Raw genomic sequence first — 18454 nt, 5'->3', positions numbered from 1 at the left:
AAGAAACAAAGACAGACATACACACCAATACATTCTGATATGCATGTAAACACCCAGACATCCCTCCAAGACACACCTCAGTGTAGAGCCCCTTTCCCCACTCCAGATATACTTCCAAACATGCATGCACAGAGACACGCCCAAACACAAGGCTGAGGGGGGGGGGAGAACAGTACCTGGCCTAGACAGAAAAGCTGCTACTGGGGTCCAGCCAGGGCCAGGGAGGAGGAATTGTAATTGGGTCATAGGAAAAAAAAAAAAGAGAGGCAGGGAATGGAAGAGAGGAGAGAAAAAGACTAGGAAAAGAGGGGGGAAATAAAGCAAAAAAATTGAAGTGTGTTTGCAAAAAAATAAAAAAATAGAAAAATAAATAAATAAAGCTTGCTCTGTTCAATGTCCTTTACTTTCATGGAGAACAAATATACAGCAACTGGGTTTGTTTTTCCTTTTCAAGTATATTGGAATACTGGCTTCACTTTCTGATTCAAGGACTCTTGATAGATAATTTGTATGTATAAATACTTTAAAAATGCTATAAATAATTTTTTTAACCTAAAAATTGTGGCTGGTGCCTGCATTTTCCAAACAACTTGCCACCCCTGCTTTCACATACACACAAACTTTTCACCAACCCCCTCCCCAACTTCCCACCCCAATCCCACCAAACATAACAAAGGTGAAATCCATCCATACTGAGGGTCAATGAAGTTTTAGCAGCCTGTTGGCTTTTCCCATCACTTCTTTCCAAAGAAATATCTGTATTTATAGGATTTGACCAGTTTGTAAATTCTGAAAACATTCAAGTACTTTGACGGAACTGAGCAGTAACCTTTGCAGCAGATCTCACAGACCTCAGTACACAAAGTCCTACCAACCACAACAAATATGGAAATGGCACAGCGGCAGTCACTTGCACCCTAGCCATCAGGAGTCAGCCCCTCTCACAGATGACCTCGATGACGCTCTGCTCCATGGGCATGGGATCCAGGCAGCGGTGAGCAGCACTACCCACGATCTCATCCAACAAGAAATGGACCAGGTTCTCATCTGAGACAAAGCGCCACAGATAGAGCTGCAGGTAATGGCAATCCACCTGGATCTGCTGCAAGCCATGGCGCCCGAAGGTGCGTAGCCTTACACATTCCAGGAACGTCTTCAGGCTGATCTTGATAATACCCGTCAAGACAGACACCTGGGAGAAAAATGGTACAACTTAATGGCTAATGTGTATGGTGTACAGCGCTGCGTATGCCTTGTAGCGCTATAGAAATGATAAGTAGTAATAGTAAAATCATTTGTACTATATAGAGAAAACAATAGTTGAAGCTCAAGATGTGTTTCCTGGGGGGGATATACCCTATATAATAATTTGCACCTCCAACATTCTACGTCTGGATGCCTGGGTTCGTAACATCCATTCCCACTCATTGCCCCGCCCTCGCATCAAAACGTAATGACAGAGGGCGGAACAATGAGGGGGAAGGGAACGCTAGAGGCGAGATGATGTCAGGAGGAGAGAATCGCAGGACATGGAGGGAGGAAGGGAACGGCAAGGCAGAGGAGAATTGATGGACATAGATGGGATCGGAGGACAGTCATAGGTGCCCCGTATAAGAGGCTTGGGGAGGCTAAGCCTCCCCAGCCCAACCGTGACCTTCCCCCCTGGCTGCTGCCCCCCCAAATGCAGGGCTGCCTGGCTGCAGCAGCGCTGCAGGCAGCTCTCGGACAGTCCCCTCTGCACCTTCCCGCCCTCAGCTCCCCAATCGACAGCCCTCATCTCCGTTCCTCCCCCCCTTGCGTGTGTTTAACCCTTTTACTTTCAGGCGAAGCGACAGCAGTGAAGAGGACAACACAGCGGGCTCGCCTTCAGCTTCTCCCTTCCCTCACACAGTGTCCCGCCTTTTGCGATGATGCATTTCCTGTTTCCGCGAGGGTGGGACACTGTATGAGGGAAGGCAGAAGCTGTGTTGTTCTCTTCACTCCTGTCGCTGCCCCTGAAAGTAAAAGGGTTAAATGCGCGGGGGGGAGGGGGGGGGGAAGGAATGGAGAGGAGATGAGGCCTGTCAGGGAGCTGAGAGAGGGCAGGGAAAATCGCTGGACATGGATGGGAGGGCAGGGGAGAGAGAAGAGATGGCTGGAATTGGAGAAGAGGGCAGGGGGAGAAGAGATTGCTGGACAGGAGAAGAGGGGAGGGCAGGGGGAGAGAGGAGAATTGCTGGACATGGATAGATGGATGGAGGAGAGGGCAGGGGAGAATGGAGAATTGCTGGACGTGCATGGACTGAGGGGAGGGCAGGGCAGGGGAGAGAGGAGAATTGCTGGACATGCGTGGATGGAGGGGAGGGCAGGGGAGAGGAGAATTGCTGGACATGGATGGATGGAGGAGAGGACGGGGAGAATGGAGAACTGCTGGACATGGATGGATGGAGGAGAGGGCAGGGGAGAATAGAGAACTCCTGGACATGGATGGATGGAGGAGAAGGCGGGGAGAATGGAGAGTTGCTGGACATGGATGGATGGAGGAGAGGGCAGGGGAGAATGGAGAGTTGCTGGACATGGATGGATGGAGGAGAGGGCAGGGGAGAATGGAGAGTTGCTGGACATGGATGGATGGAGGAGAGGGCAGGGGAGAATGGAGAGTTGCTGGACATGGATGGATGGAGGGGAAGTCAGGAAGGAGATGCACATGGATGGAGAGTAGGGAAGAGAGGAGAAATGCTGGACATGGATTAAGGGGAGGGAAGAGAGAAGAAATGCTGGACATGGATTAAGGGGAGGGAAGAGAGAAGAAATGCTGGACATGGATGGAGTCTGCGTACTCTTATCTTTTAAAAAATACTATAAATAACAATCACAAAAAAAGAAAGATTAAAACAAACAAAAAAAAACAGATAAAACAAAATTTTGTGAGAAACTGGCCTTTTTTACTAGTGTATATATAATAACTAGTAAAAAAGCCCCGTTTCTGATGCAAATGAAACAGGGGCTAGCAAGGTTTTCTTCAGAGTGTGCATGTGGGAGTGTGTGTCCCTGCCCTCTGCCCTCTCTCCCTCCCCCCTCCGAGTCCAGTCCTTCAGTGTTAAGTTGCCTGCTGTTCTGTGTTTGTGTTAGAGAGAGAGTGAGGGCATCTGTCTCCCCTCCCCTCTCTGAGTCCTTCACTGTTAGAGAGAGAGGGATTTCCTGCTGTGCTGTTTTCCTTCACTCATGGGGAAACCGGATATCTCTGGCGCTTCACACTTCCGGCTGGAGGCTTCATAGAACGTTGGTGGTGCCTTTTATATATATATAGATTATTTTTTTGGGGGGGGGAGGGGAGGGGGGATTTACAGTTACTGCAGAAAACCACCAGAAGAGAAAACCCAGGATGTATTTTTTCATTTATTTCATGTTTTTCCCTTCAAAATGTTTCTCTCAATTAAATTTTGATTTACTCACTTTTATATGGGACAAATTTACACCCAAATACTTGAAACAACTGGCCTAATATCAGACAGTACTATAAATATACAGAATATATCACCCACATTCTATAATACTATGTATAAATTCAGCTCAGCCTCATCCAGTCACAGAAAGCAAGAAATACACCATCACAACTAATTGGCTGAAATCAGACCTCTGACTCTGGCCACACCCCTCGTCACGTTCCCAAAGGAAATGGAATGACGCCATTTCCTTTACAAAAGATGGAACTGAAAGGCTCTCTGGAGGAGACTCTCCTTTCAGGTGGAGGGGAAGGTTCAGAGGGAATCCCATAAGACTCGTCCAAGGAAAAGTACCTGTGATCTTCCTCTGAATCCGATGAGCGCTCCTCTTCTGTGTCAGACAGCATCTACTGATGGGATTGTTGAGACCAAACTTGCCTTGGTGCCGAGGAACCATGTCCTTGAGAGCGGTGTCGAGAAGTTGTCTCCCGTCTCAACTCCGACGAAGCTTCCTCCACTGACAATGAGGAAGTGCCGGCTTGGGTGGCAGTCAGCACCGGGGCCGCAAGTGGCGCCTGCGTCGGAGGCTGCACCGCAGGCTGAGGACCAGGCAGGGTACAACGGGAGGCAGGGTAGGCACAAGCACCCCAGATGCCGATGCACACCGTTGCATAAGGCCATCCAGAAGCTCAGAGAGCAAGGCCCGCATGTGCTCATTGAGGGCTGACACCGTGAAAAGCTGAGGTGCCAGTTGAGGTGCAGGTTGCAGAACTGCTGGGGTTGACACATGAGCTAGATCTCAGCTGCTAGGAGACAGGCGCATTGGTACCTCCAGTACTGAGGGGGAGCAGTCCTCCCAGCATCGATGCTTCTCGGGTGCCGAATCCTTCGATGCCCTGAAGCTCCTAGGCACCATGTGTTGAGGGTGACCGATGACAATGCTTTTTAGCCTTCGCCTGAAGACTGTCACCAAGGCTCCTCAGTGATGACGTCGAATCCTCACATCATCTTGAGGTTGTGTCCGAAGATGGATGCTGCCAGGGGGCCTGCAGAGCACGAGGCCTTGAGGCAGGTGAAGACCCACTTGATGCTTCACTGCTCCCAGTATCTAAGGTCTAGTAACAGACATGCTTACTGATGCTCCGATGCCGGTGCAATGCTTAATGTCCTCCGACCTTGATGCCAATGTCGAGGAACCGGACTTGACTCCAAAAATCCTCTCTCGTTGAGCCTCTCTGGAAAGCTGGGTCCTCTTCTTCATTCAAAGACAGAGAACATGGTTAGCAGGGCTATGGTTGGGCCCAAGACACTGCAGACACCAAAAATGGGTGTCCTTCCCAGAGACTGTCCGATTGCACTCGGTATAACACTTGAAGCCACTGGGAATCTTTGTGGACATGGATGGAAAAACTTCATCAGCTAAATTAAACAATGCAATGGTGACTAAAAAGGAGCAAGGCACAGAAAAGGAAAGGGAAAAACACGGCCGAAGACAGGGTCTAAAAACGGCCTGACGATGGAAAAAGAAATAAAATTTAAAACCAAGCAAAAAAATTCTAAAGAAATTAACGGGAAGGAAACTGAAGTTCCAACAACAGGAACACAATGAAAAAATTGAAAAAATAGCTGGAAGGCACAAAAAATAGCTAAGACTGAGCGAACGAGGAGATAGTAAGAAAAAGCACCTTCTCACGAGGACAAAGAAGAACTGAGGAGACCGTGTTCACACGATAGGTGGGAAGGCACTCACACATGAGCGGTGGAGCGTGGCTCATGCTCCACAAAGCTCTCTTTTGGCTATGGCAAATGTCGGACTGGGCGATGCGGATCGGTGTAACCCATTTGTGAGAATATAGAAGTCTGCTTGTCCTCAGAGAAAAATGCTTTCAACTTCTTCCTGAATCTCAGATAATTTGTTTCTGACCTCACCCCATTTGGCAAGGAATTCCACATTCTAGCTTACTGATAAGAGAATGATAAATTATGTACCTGTTTAAATTTCACCTGTAATACTGATGGGAAATTAAGCAAAAGCTGACTTTCAGAATGAAGACCCTTCCTTAAAAAGGAAGCCATAGAAGAAACATACATGGAGCAGGAGCCAAACCATGAATAACATTAAATATCATCACACAAAGTTTAAACAATACCCTTGCCTCTATAGGGAACTAGTCCAACTGACTAAGCAAAGAAGTTGCATGCTCCTTTTTCGCAACCTGACAAATCAACCTGGCTGATGTATTCTGAAGTGTCTGAAGACAATTACACAGTAATTTAGAGCAACCCACATAAGGTAAGTTACAATAATCAAGTTGACTTATTGTTAGGGTCTGAAAATCAACCTAAATTGATCAAATGAAAAATATATATATATTTTTTTTTAATTTTGAAAATTTTTATTAAACACAACTTAACAAATACAGTAGAAGGCAATGCAGCCTTCAAACTTCTGAAATACACCAAACAGTTGAGTTACATCTCAATCTACAACCACAAGTTTTAATAATTTTCTCCCAGCCCTCCCCCCTCCCACTCCTACCCCCCCCCCTACTCATTACATACCAAGGCATGGCTAGATCCCCTGTACGGGCAATGCATTAGACCATAGTCTCTCCAAATGTGTCCATTCTTTAGCATCAGGTTTGTATCTGCCCATTCTCCTATCAGTCAGTTGCTCCAGGCCCACAATGCTCCTGATTCTCATCTTCCAAGATGCGATAGTGGGGCCAATTCTCTGTTTCCAGTGTGCCGCAATTTCCAACTTTGCGGCTGCTAACCCCAGTCTTTTAAGCCGCCTTTGCCATTTCTGGCCCCGTTTATTTCCCCATCCTAATAAGCACCATTTTGGCTCTGCTGGAAATTGTGTGTCCAGAATGCATGTTAAGTGCATAGTAACATCTACCCAGAAGGGCTGAATAGAAGGACATTCCCACCATACATGCAAAAAACTACCTGTCCCGGTATTACACCGCCAGCATTGGTCGGATACCATGGGGTATATTCGTTTTAACCTATCCGGTGTGTAATACCATCTACTTAAAACTTTGTAAGCATTTTCTTTAATTAATACACAGATAGATGCTTTTTTCACCTCCATACACACCCTTTCCCATTCCTTCACACTCATTTCAATATTTAGATCTCGCTCCCACACAGACATATAGGGTAATTTCTTCATTTTATCTCCCCTAATATACCTATAGAGTCTGGATATACCCTTCCTCCCTCCCTCTAAGGTTTCCCATATGTTTTCCAGTATCTCTCGTTCCCTTGGATCAGACTGCAACCACCCTTGCCCCCTCATAAAGTGCCTAACCTGTAAATAGGCATAGTAATCAGATTCTGGCAGGCCGAACTTCCTCTGAAGAGTTACAAACTCTCTTAATACCCCTTCAGACATAAGGTCCCTAAATCGTTTCAAACCCTTCCGATTCCACTCCCGAAATACCCCTCCCTCTCGCCCTGCGGGGAACTCAGCTTCTTGGCTAATATAAGCTAGGGTAGAGGTTTTTACCCCCTGCTTAAATTTGGTCTTTAATACATCCCAAATACGTTGCAGGTGAGCTATGAATGGATTGTTATTCCCCTGATGAATGTTATACATCTTATCAGATCCCCAAACTCCTCGTTCCAGATTACACCAAGGTACCAAGTCTTGCTCCAAGGTAGCCACTGGCGATCTATGTCCTTTGCTCCATTCCGCCACCTGTTTTAACTGCGCTGCCTGGTAGTACCATAATATATTGGGTAACCCCCTTCCCCCCTCCTCCACACTCCCCCACATAATTCTTTTCGAGATTCTAGCCCGCTTGCCCCCCCACGCAAACTGGGAGATATCAGATTGTAGTTTACTTAGGACTGATGAGGGGACCTCTAATGGCAATGCTTGGAAGAGGAACAGCATCCGTGGAACCAGGTTCATCTTTATCACAGCTATCTTGCCCCACCAGGATAATAGACCATTTTTCCACCTACTCATGTCTGAGCGCAGCTCCCGAAACAGCGGGGCATAATTCAATCCATATAGCTGCGATAATTCCCTTGGGAGCCGTATTCCTAAATATTTAAAATTATCCCGTGCATGTCTAAAGGGAAATTTTTGCAACAATGCCTCCAAAAAAGTAGGAGATCCGGTGATGCCCAAAATTTTGGATTTATCATAATTAACTTTAAATCCAGACAACTCTCCAAAAGCTCGTATCTCATTACAAATGTGGGTTAAAGTCTCTTCAGGGTGACTTACATAAAAGAGAATATCGTCCGCAAACAAAGCTATCTTGTGTTCCCATGCTCCCGCCTGGATTCCCCGTATCTGGGTTGTCTCCCTAATCTTCTGTGCTAGCGGCTCAATCGCTATAGCGAAAAGCAAAGGGGAAAGGGGACAGCCCTGCCTAGTACCTCTCTGTATCTGTACCTGTTCTGAATATCCCCCATTTACTTTTATCCGCGCCACTGGTGCTGCATATAATCCCTGAAGCCAATTTAGAACCCCTGGGCCAAACCCCATAACCTCTAACACCTCCCATAAATAATTCCACTCCACCCGGTCGAAGGCCTTTTCTGCATCAGTTGTTAACAGCACCAAAGCCTCCTCCCGTTGTTGCGCCTCCCATATGATGTTTAGGGTTCTCCGGATATTATCGGCTACCTGCCTTTTAGGAATAAAGCCGGATTGATCCTTATGAATTAACTGGGGTAGAAATCTATTAATTCTTTCGGCCATTGCCTTAGCCAATATCTTAATATCAATATTTATTAAAGAAATCGGCCTGTACGAGCCACATTGTGTTGGATCTCGACCTGGCTTGGGGAGGACCGAGATCCCCGCTTCATACATGCTCTTCGGCAACGTCCCGGTCTTGAAACATTCGTTCCCTACCCTCACTAACAGTGGCCCTAATTCCCTCCCCAACAGTTTATAGAATTTGGCCGTGTATCCATCCAGACCAGGTGCTTTCCCCCCCTTCAAGCCTTTGATTACTCTTTCTATCTCCTCTAACGTGATAGGTTTGTCTAAATATTCCCTCTGTTGCTCCGTTAACCTGTGTAGACCCATCCCATCTAAATATTGTTGAATTCCCTCCTTGCTGGCTTTCGTTTCTTTAGTATAAAGGGCTGAATAATATTGAGCAAATCGTTCCCGAATCTCCTTGTCCTGGTGAACCAACTGATCCCCTGCCCCCTTTATCTTAGTAATAGTACTACCTACCCGCTGTTGTCTTAAACTTCGCGCCAACATCCTACCCGCTTTATTACTAAACTCGAAAAACTTCGGCCTCATGAGTTTTCTGTGATATTCCATCTGACGGATTTGTATTTGCTGTAACTCCGCCCTACACTCTTGCAGCTCCCCCCAGATTCCCTGATTCCGTCCTCCTTGATGTTGAGCTTCTAAAATGGCCAGTCTTTGTCGTACCCTCAATTCCTGTTGTTGACCCTCTCTCTTCCGTTGACTACCTTTCCTAATCAAATGCCCTCTCACTACTACCTTCAGGGCGTCCCAAAGAATCCCATCAGAAACATCCCCATTATCATTATAGGTTAAATATTCCTGCACCACTTTTCTAATTTCCTCACAGGCCTCTACAGTATCTAGCAAGGATTCATTTAGCCTCCAAAATGTATGCCCCCGCTCTCTCCCCAACCCCTTCCAAGAAATCCAAATGGGCGCATGATCCGATGCATGAATAGTTCCTATGCCTGAATCCCTAACCGTTCCCCATAGATTGCGGGATCCCCAGAGTGTATCTATCCTAGTGTAAGTACGCTGTGCATGAGAATAGAAAGAATAGGTTCGCTGCCCCGGATGCTGCATCCTCCAAACATCGATCAAGTCCAGATCCTTGACCATTCTCAATATTTTAGCCGTATTAGCCTGACCACTTCCCCTCTCGCCTTTAGAGCGGTCTAAATCTGTCAGTGCCCAATTGAAATCACCCCCCAGAATTATTTCTCCTGATACAAAGTGAAGCAGTTCCAACCTTAAAGCCTCGAAAAATGCGCCCTGTCCCTCATTAGGAGCGTAGATATTCACTAATGTAAGTGGTTGATTATTTAGTTTACCTTTAACCGCTATACATCTACCCTGGCCTTCCACATATGTTTGTTCGTGGACAAAGGCGACCGTGTCTTTTATATAAATTGCCAAACCCCCCTTTTTCCCCCCTCTAGGATCAGCCTGAAAGTATCCAGTGCCCATATTTTTATATTGTATTAATCTTTCATCTTTCTTTTGAATATGAGTCTCCTGCAGCATAACAATATCCCAATGCATTTTCTGAATTTCCCTATATATGATACTCCTTTTCTCAGGGGTATTCAAACCATTCACATTCCATGAGCCCACTGTTATCCCACCCCCCTCCCTTCCCCCCCCCGCCCCTCCCCTCTCCCAGAGAGTCCCCTCGACTGGCCTCCAAGCTTAGATGCCAGTTAAATCCCTAAGGAAGTGTCGTTCCGATGGGTTATCCATCTATAATGTATCCTCCGTGTCCCCCCTCACCCATCATCACCCATCACATTCATTCCCCCCTTTAATCATATATAACAAAACCTTTTGCAGTTCTTAACATAACTTCACCTATATTAAAGTATACATGGAACCAGACCTAAAACCGGGCATTAGCCCTGAGACAAGTGGAGTTTCAGGTTTCTGCATCTCTCTCGTGCCCCTGCTCTTCATGAGTTGGGCTCCTTCTGATACTGCCTCTGCTTTGCTGGATCCAGCCCCCAACACCTTTGGAGGATTTGTCTTTCTGAGAGCTCTGAGATGTCGCTATTACTTCGGGCAAATCCGTACAGCCTAGTGACGCCAGAGTTTTCCATGCTTCTTCTGGTTGCAGTATTTTCTTTGCTTGACTGCCCACTGAAACCAGGATGCCTCTAGGATATAACCACCTATAGCGCAAGCCGGACTTTTGCAAATATCTCGTTATGTCTTTGAAGTCTCGCCTTTTTTGCAAGGTAACTCTCGCCAAATCTTGAAAAATCTGCACCTTCACATTACGCCATTCAACTTCACCCAGAGCACGTGCTTTCCGCCATATTGCTTCTTTCACTTGGAAATCATGGAAGCAGACAACTATGTCTCTGGGGAAGTCACCCCGTTGCGGTCCCAGACTCCGGTGAGCCCTATGAAGTTTTATTGTGGGCCCTTCCTGCGTCTCCTGTGGATCTTTTCCTTGATTCAAAATGAAAGTACAGATATCTTGCACAGTCTTCTCTATGTCTTTATACTGAGACTCTTCCGGCACGCCTTTAAAGCGCAGATTACACCGCCGGGAACGGTTCTCCAAGTCTTCTATTTGTTGCTCTATATCCAGTCTCACTTGCTGTTCTGTGTTAGATTTCTTCTTCAAATTCTTTAATTCTCCCGCTAGCGCTTCCATTCGCTCCTCAGTCTCCACTACACGATGACCCATATCTTTTACCTCTTCCCGGAGCTCTGCTACTGCTGTCTGAATACTTTTCCTGGTGTTAATCATCTCTGATTTGAGCTCTTTGAACCATCGGATGATTTCACTCCTTTCTACCTCGGCCTCACCCGCGCTGTGTTCCTCCATATCATTGTCAGGCTCATCATCATCATTTGGCGCCATTTTAGCTCCGCTCTGAAGGAGAGCCGCGTTCCCTCTTTTCACCGCCCGCGGCGAATCTGCCGAATACTTGTATTTCGCCAACTTTTTCCTGGCCGCCATGGGATATTATAATCCTATTTCTGCGTTCGCGGAGGTAATTGTCGCGCTTCTTCAAGGGGTAAACACTCTTTTATAACTATAAACCCGCAGAGCTCTACAAACCGGCTACCGACTACATCGGTGACGTCACTTCCTCCGAAAAATATTTTTTTATCGTTCTTAAATGTCTCAATTTCCAGAAAATTTTTTCGTTATAAAGTTAACCTGAGTCTCAAATGATAACAGTGGGTCAAGTAACTCCCCAAGTACCTCTAACCCTGATTCATTCTTCAAATCAATATTTCTCAGAGATAAAACATTGTTCAGTGGTAGAGTTAATGTACCCATCCACATCATCTTGGTCTTTTCCATATTCAATTTAAGATGATAAACAGAAGCCTATCTCTCTATATAAAAGGCAACCCCAACGTTCTGAAGCCTCCACGGAAGTTGAGGCGCCCGAGATATCCGGTGTGCCCTGGAGTGTCTGCACCGCCCTCGCGTCAAAACGTCATGACGTCGAGGGCGGAGCTATGACACTCGAGGGCCGAAACGGAAACTGTGACGAACAAGGCAAGTACCTCGGAGGGACGGAGGGAGGGGGCCCCTTGCTAGCGCCCGTTTCATTGCGTTCTGAAACGGGCATTTTTTCCTAGTATTTATATAATTCTGAACTGATATTATTGGAATCAACTTCATACTTTCAACTGGAATAAGAAGCGTAATGTCATCTGCATGTACATAATCATTTACTTTCAAAGAGTACAGAAATTTATTTAACGCGATCATCAATATATTAAACAAAATAGGGATAGCGGGGAGACCTGTAGCACCCCACTAACAGATCTCCAAGACCTAGATAACAAGCCTGATGTTTCACTTTATAAGATTTATTTTCCAAAAATCCTTTCAACCAGGTTATTCCTATCTCATCCAGTATATTCATTATGATCTACAACATCGAATGTTGCCAACAAGTCAAAATGAAAAACCAAATGGCTGCATTTAGAGAAATTATGATATCCATATGAATAAAAGGACTCTCTACAATTTTCCAGAGATTTACCTTGTTGAACTCCACAGGGCTAAAGATGTCGATCCGCTCGGAGAACAGTTTCTGGATGTTACTCAGCAGGTTGGTGTCCATAGGAGCACTAGATGGCAGGGCAAAAGAAAGAAAAACAGCAGCTGTGAGAATCAGGCTACCTTTCTACTATCATTATCATAAGAAAAGCTGCACATACTGTTTCTCTGATAATTTTCAGAGGCTTTCTTTGAGAATAATAAATATTTAAAAGTTTAAAAAGCAATATAATGGTAAGAGAAGGGCAGTCATCTTAGTTTTGAAGAACCTCTGACACCCATGATGCACTGGAGGTGATGATGTCATAAGCTTATAAGAGTAGCCATACTGGGTCAGACCAATGGTCCATCTAGCCCAGTATCCTGTTTCCAATAGTGGCCAAAGCCAGGTCACAAGTACCTGACAGAAACCCAAATCATGGCAACAATCTATGATACCAATCCCAGGCCAAACAATTGTTTCCTATGTCTGTCTCAATAGCAGACTTGAACTTTTCCTCCACAATCTTGTCCAACCTTTTTTAAACCTAGATACGCTAACCGCTGTTACTACATCCTATGGGAAAGAGTTCCAGAGCTTAACTATTTGTTGAGTGAAAAAAGATTTCCTCCTATATAAGTATTTCCATGTAACTTCCTTGAGTGTCCCCTAGTCTTTGTACTTTTGGAACGAGTCACAGTGCACACAGAGGCAATAGTTATGAATTTTGAATGCAGGTGGTGGTGAGGGGGGGGGGGGGCATGAGAAAAGTTAACATTTTGAAAATATGTCTGGAACTGCCTGCTGAGGAAATAAACAGATTGCAAAGCTGAGAAATTTTGAGATATTAAAAACCTCCAAACTTCCCTGCACGGACGTCGAATGTCTTGTGCATACTAAAATAATTAGAGCCAGTGAATCATTGTTGTCCTGAAAAGCTCTACAGGAAGTCAGTGGCAGTCAGCAGATAATCAGAAGCCAGCACTGTGGGAGCAAGTAAATTCATCAGCAGGGGGGGATTACCTGGGCGTGTAGCTGGGTGCATAGCGAGCCTGCATGCGGGAGCTGCTATAAACAGAGAATGCCCTTTTACTAGAATCACTGCTGTGGGCTTTCCGTATTCCTTCTTCATACAGGAGACCCACCTATGAGAGGAGACAAAGATTCATACATAGGATAAAAGGCAGTTTAGAGAGATCCATTCACAGAAGGAGAGACAAAGAAGAGGGATTAAAGAAACCCACCTATAACATGAGAGAGTAGTGGGATTAAAAGAAGGACTGATAGCTGTAACTCTCACCTGCACATCGATGGAGGTTGTGTCTTCCACCACCCGCTTCATGACGGCACGGACATTGCGTGGTTCAATGGTGTTGATCCAGTCCCGGGTCTCCACGCTCTTACGCAGCATCTGTGAAACTATCAAGCCCTGTACCTTTACGTAGTGATTCAGCAGCTTCTGGGCAGCCTCACGAGCCTCACTGCACAGGCTGGTCACAGCTGTCACCGGCGAGCGGTCCTACCACAGAACAAGAGACAGCAAGCAATGGTGACCTCTTTCATGAACAGGATACAGCTCAAGCCTTAACTGCAGCCAGGTGAACCAACACTGCACTGCTAAAACAGAGACCTGAGTTTCATGCCTGGCTTCTGCTCTGGGCCTTGGTGTGATTCCATGTTCCATTCCTGTCTCGGGCACCTACACTTAGAGCCATCCCTCAGCACTAAATGCATGTGGCACAGACAGATCAGTCTCACCTGCACCAGAAACTGCTCATCTGTCAGGGTCAGGATGTAGCTGATGGTGGATGTCTCATAGTCCAGGCAAAGGCGGGACAGCAGCAGAAGCAGGGCTGGTGGTGTGGATCCCCCACGGTCTCCTGATGTCTCACAGAACTGCCGTGCTGTCTGGCAGATGGACTTGATGAAACCAACAATGAGGCCTTCTCGCACTCCCTGGCTACAGAATTCACCCTAAGAGCAAGCACAAGTACAAAAAGAAAACCCAACTGTTTGCTGAAAATCTTAACAAACAACGAAGAACTACAAATCCCAGTATGCAATAGAGAAAAAAATAAAATCAGGTCTGGATCAGCTTGCCTATGTACTGTAGGATAACCTGGAGGCTGTCTAAGTAAGTATATGCCATCTGCTCAAAGTGCAGAGAAAAGGATATAGAAGCTGAGGTGCCAATATTAAAAAAACAAAAAACCACCCCCAGTGTCCAGTTAACTTTAGGAACTAACCAGATGAATTTTTACTTTTGAATATTCCACCTTGATGACTGGATAACTTAGGTCTAAAAATCTTATGTCCAGCCAAATGTTAGGTATTAAGTACTGTGAGGAAGGTAGAATAGCTGCAAAGGTCACTAGGGCAATCTGATTACTGTGTTAACTTTCAAAGGGTCTGTTTGAAGCAGTCCTCTTAGAATCAAAACTATATAGAGGAAAGGTCCTAGGTAACCTTCTTTCTGAGAACAGATGAGGACATTTCTCTGGGTAAGTGAACATTATTTTGCCCTGTGCTTTAAAGATTGGGGATAAAGGATAAACTGTAAGTTTATTGATAAAGCCAGTTTGAATTAAAAAAAAGCAAACTTTATTATCTAATTTCCATAGTGTGAAACCCTTTTCCCCACAGTTTTAAACTTGAAATTTCCATGCCCTTGAAGCTAGAGTAGCAGACTTGGAGGAGCTGAGGAAGACAGAGAGGTACATAGAGGAGACAGCGAATGCTACATACCTGTAGAAGGTATTCTCCGAGGACAGCAGGCTGATTGTTCTCACTGATGGGTGACGTTCACGGCAGCCCCCTCCAATCGGAATCTTCACTAGCAAAGGCCTTTGCTAGCCCTCGCGCGCCCATGCGCGACCGTCTTCCCGCCCGAACCGGCTCGTGTTCGTCAGTCCCGTATATAGCAAGACAAAGACAAGGGAAGACACAACTCCAAAGGGGAGGCAGGCGGGTTTGTGAGAACAATCAGCCTGCTGTCCTCGGAGAATACCTTCTACAGGTATGTAGCATTCGCTTTCTCCGAGGACAAGCAGGCTGCTTGTTCTCACTGATGGGGTATCCCTAGCCCCCAGGCTCACTCAAAACAACAAACAAGGTCAATTGGGCCTCGCAACAGCAAGGACATAACTGAGATTGACCTAACAACTTATCCAACTAACTGAGAGTGTAGCCTGGAACAGAATAAACATGGGCCTAGGGGGGTGGAGTTGGATTCTAAACCCCGAACAGATTCTGAAGCACTGACTGCCCGAACCGACTGTCGCGTCGGGTATCCTGCTGCAGGCAGTAATGAGATGTGAATGTGTGGACAGATGACCACGTCGCAGCCTTGCAAATCTCTTCAATAGTGGCTGACTTCAAGTGGGCCACTGATGCTGCCATGGCTCTAACACTATGAGCCGTGACATGACCCTCAAGAGCCAGCCCAGCCTGGGCGTAAGTGAAGGAAATGCAATCTGCTAGTCAATTGGAAATGGTGCGTTTCCCCACAGCCACTCCCCTCCTGTTGGGATCAAAAGAAACAAACAATTGGGTGGACTGTTTGTTGGGCTGTGTCCGCTCCAGATAGAAGGCCAATGCTCTTTTGCAGTCCAATGTGTGCAGCTGACGTTCAGCAGGGAAGGAATGAGGACGGGGAAAGAATGTTGGCAAGACAATTGACTGGTTCAGATGGAACTCCAACACTACCTTCGGCAAGAACTTAGGGTGAGTGCGGAGGACTACTCTATTATGATGAAATCTGGTGTAAGGGGCCTGGGCTACCAGGGCCTGAAGCTCACTGACTCTACGAGCTGAAGTAACTGCCACCAAGAAAATGACCTTCCAGGTCAAGTACTTCAGAACTCCTGCCTTCTGGAGTTCAGTGGCTCAAAAGGAGGTTTCATCAGCTGGGTGAGAACGACACTGAGATCCCATGACACTGTAGGAGGTTTGACGGGGGGGCTTTGACAAAAGCAAACCTCTCATGAAGCGCACTAAAGGCTGTCCTGAGATCGGCTTACCTTCCACACGGTAATGGTATGCACTGATTGCGCTAAGGTGAACCCTTACAGAGTTGGTCTTGAGACCAGACTCAGACAAGTGCAGAAGGTATTCAAGCAGAGTCTGTGTAGGACAGTTGTGAGGATCCAAGGCCTTGCTGTCACACCAGACGGCAAACCTCCTCCATAAAAAGAAGTAACTCCTCTTAGTGGAATCTTTTCTGGAAGCAAGCAAGACACGGGAGACACCCTCCGACAGACCCAAAGAGGCAAAGTCTACGCTCTCAACATCCAGGCCGTGAGAGCCAGAGACTGGAGGTTGGGATGCAGAAGCGCCCCTTCGTCCTGTGTGATGAGGGTCGGAAAACACTCCAATCTCCACGGTTCTTCGGAGGACAACTCCAGAAGGAGAGGGAACCAGATTTGACGCGGCCAAAAAGGAGCAATCAGAATCATGGTGCCTCGGTCTTGCTTGAGTTTCAACAAAGTCTTCCCCACCAGAGGTATGGGAGGATAAGCATACAGCAGGCCTTCCCCCCAATCCAGGAGGAAGGCATCCGATGCCAGTCTGCCGTGGGCCTGAAGTCTGGAACAGAACTGAGGGTCCTTGTGGTTGGCTCGAGATGCAAAGAGATCTACCAAGGGGGTGCCCCACACCTGGAAGATCCGGCGCACTACTCTGGAGTTGAGCGACCACTCGTGAGGTTGCATAATCCCGCTCAACCTGTCGGCCAGACTGTTGTTTACGCCTGCCAGATATGTGGCTTGGAGCAACATGCTGTAACGGCGAGCCCACAGCCACATGCTGACGGCTTCCTGACACAGGGGGCGAGATCCGGTGCCCCCCTGCTTGTTGATGTAATACATGGCAACCTGGTTGTCTGTCTGAATTTGGATAATTTGGTGGGACAGCCGATCTCTGAAAGCCTTCAGAGCGTTCCAGACCGCTCGTAACTCCAGGAGATTGATCTGCAGATGGCGTTCCTGGAGGGACCAGCTTCCCTGGGTGTGAAGCCCATCGACATGAGCTCCCCACCCCAGGAGAGACGCATCCGTAGTCAGCACCTTTTGTGGCTGAGGAATTTGGAAAGGGCGTCCCAGAGTCAAATTGGACCAAATCGTCCACCAGTACAGGTATTTGAGAAAACTCGTGGACAGGTGGATCATGTCTTCTAGATCCACAGCAGCCTGAAACCACTGGGAAGCTAGGGTCCATTGAGCAGATCGCATGTGAAGATGAGCCATGGGAGTCACATGAACTGTGGAGGCCATGTGGCCAAGCAATCTCAACATCTGCCGAGCTGTGATCTGCTGGGACGCTCGTACCCGGGAGACGAGGGACAGCAGATTGTTGGCCCTTGTCTCCGGAAGATAGGCACGAGCCGTCCGAGAATCCAGCAGAGCTCCTATGAATTCGAGTCTCTGTACTGGGAGAAGATGGGACTTTGGGTAATTTATCACAAACCCCAGTAGCTCCAGGAGTCGAATAGTCATCTGCATGGACTGTAGAGCTCCTGCCTCAGAATTGTTCTTCACCAGCCAATCGTCGAGATAAGGGAACACGTGCACTCCCAGCCTGCGAAGCGCTGCTGCTACTACAGCCAGGCATTTTGTGAACACTCTGGGCGCAGAGGCGAGCCCAAAGGGTAGCACAAAGTACTGGAAGTGACGTGTGCCCAGACGAAATCGCAGATACTGCCTGTGAGCTGGCAATATCGGGATGTGCGTGTAGGCGTCCTTGAAGTCCAGAGAGCATAGCCAATCGTTTTCCTGAATCATGGGAAGAAGGGTGCCCAGGGAAAGCATCCTGAACTTTTCCTTGACCAGATATTTGTTCAGGGCCCTTAGGTCTAGGATGGGACGCACCCCCCCTGTTTTCTTTTCCACAAGGAAGTACCTGGAATAGAATCCCAGTCCTTCTTGCCCGGATGGCATGGTCTCGACCGCATTGGCGCTGAGAAGGGCGGAGAGTTCCTCTGCAAGTACCTGCTTGTGCTGGAAGCTGTAGGACTGAGCTCCCTGTGGGCAATTTGGAGACTTCAAGGCCAAATTGAGGGTGTACCCTTGCCGGACTATTTGAAGAACCCAACGGTCGGAGGTTACAAGAGGCCACCTTTGGTGAAAAACTTTCAACCTCCCCCAAACCGGCAGATCGCCCGGCACGGACACGTTGATGTCGGCTATGCTCTGCTGGAGCCAGTCAAAAGCTCGTCCCCTGCTTTTGCTGAGGAGCCGTGGGGCCTTGCTGAGGCGCATGCTGCTGACGAGAGCGCGCGCGCTGGGGTTTAGCCT

General features: G+C 47.2%; 1 protein-coding gene across 1 annotated transcript in view; it reads right to left on the bottom strand.

Moving 5' to 3' along the window:
• Positions 1-302: 302 nt before the first annotated feature.
• The window catches only part of VPS51 (VPS51 subunit of GARP complex), a 55562-nt gene continuing 37410 nt past the window's right edge, over positions 303-18454 (bottom strand). Inside the window, exons 6-10 of the mRNA XM_030219365.1 lie at positions 13923-14138; positions 13465-13683; positions 13188-13309; positions 12168-12255; positions 303-1192 (exon numbers count right to left, since the gene is read on the bottom strand). Of these exons, the coding sequence (XP_030075225.1) occupies positions 932-1192; positions 12168-12255; positions 13188-13309; positions 13465-13683; positions 13923-14138 (906 nt within the window). The 3' untranslated portion in view covers positions 303-931. The remainder of the gene's footprint in view (positions 1193-12167; positions 12256-13187; positions 13310-13464; positions 13684-13922; positions 14139-18454) is intronic.

Source organism: Microcaecilia unicolor, chromosome 11 (assembly GCF_901765095.1).
Source record: "Microcaecilia unicolor chromosome 11, aMicUni1.1, whole genome shotgun sequence".
Classification (NCBI taxonomy): Eukaryota; Metazoa; Chordata; class Amphibia; order Gymnophiona; family Siphonopidae; genus Microcaecilia; species Microcaecilia unicolor.
This window is presented reverse-complemented; position numbering and strand designations above follow the sequence as displayed.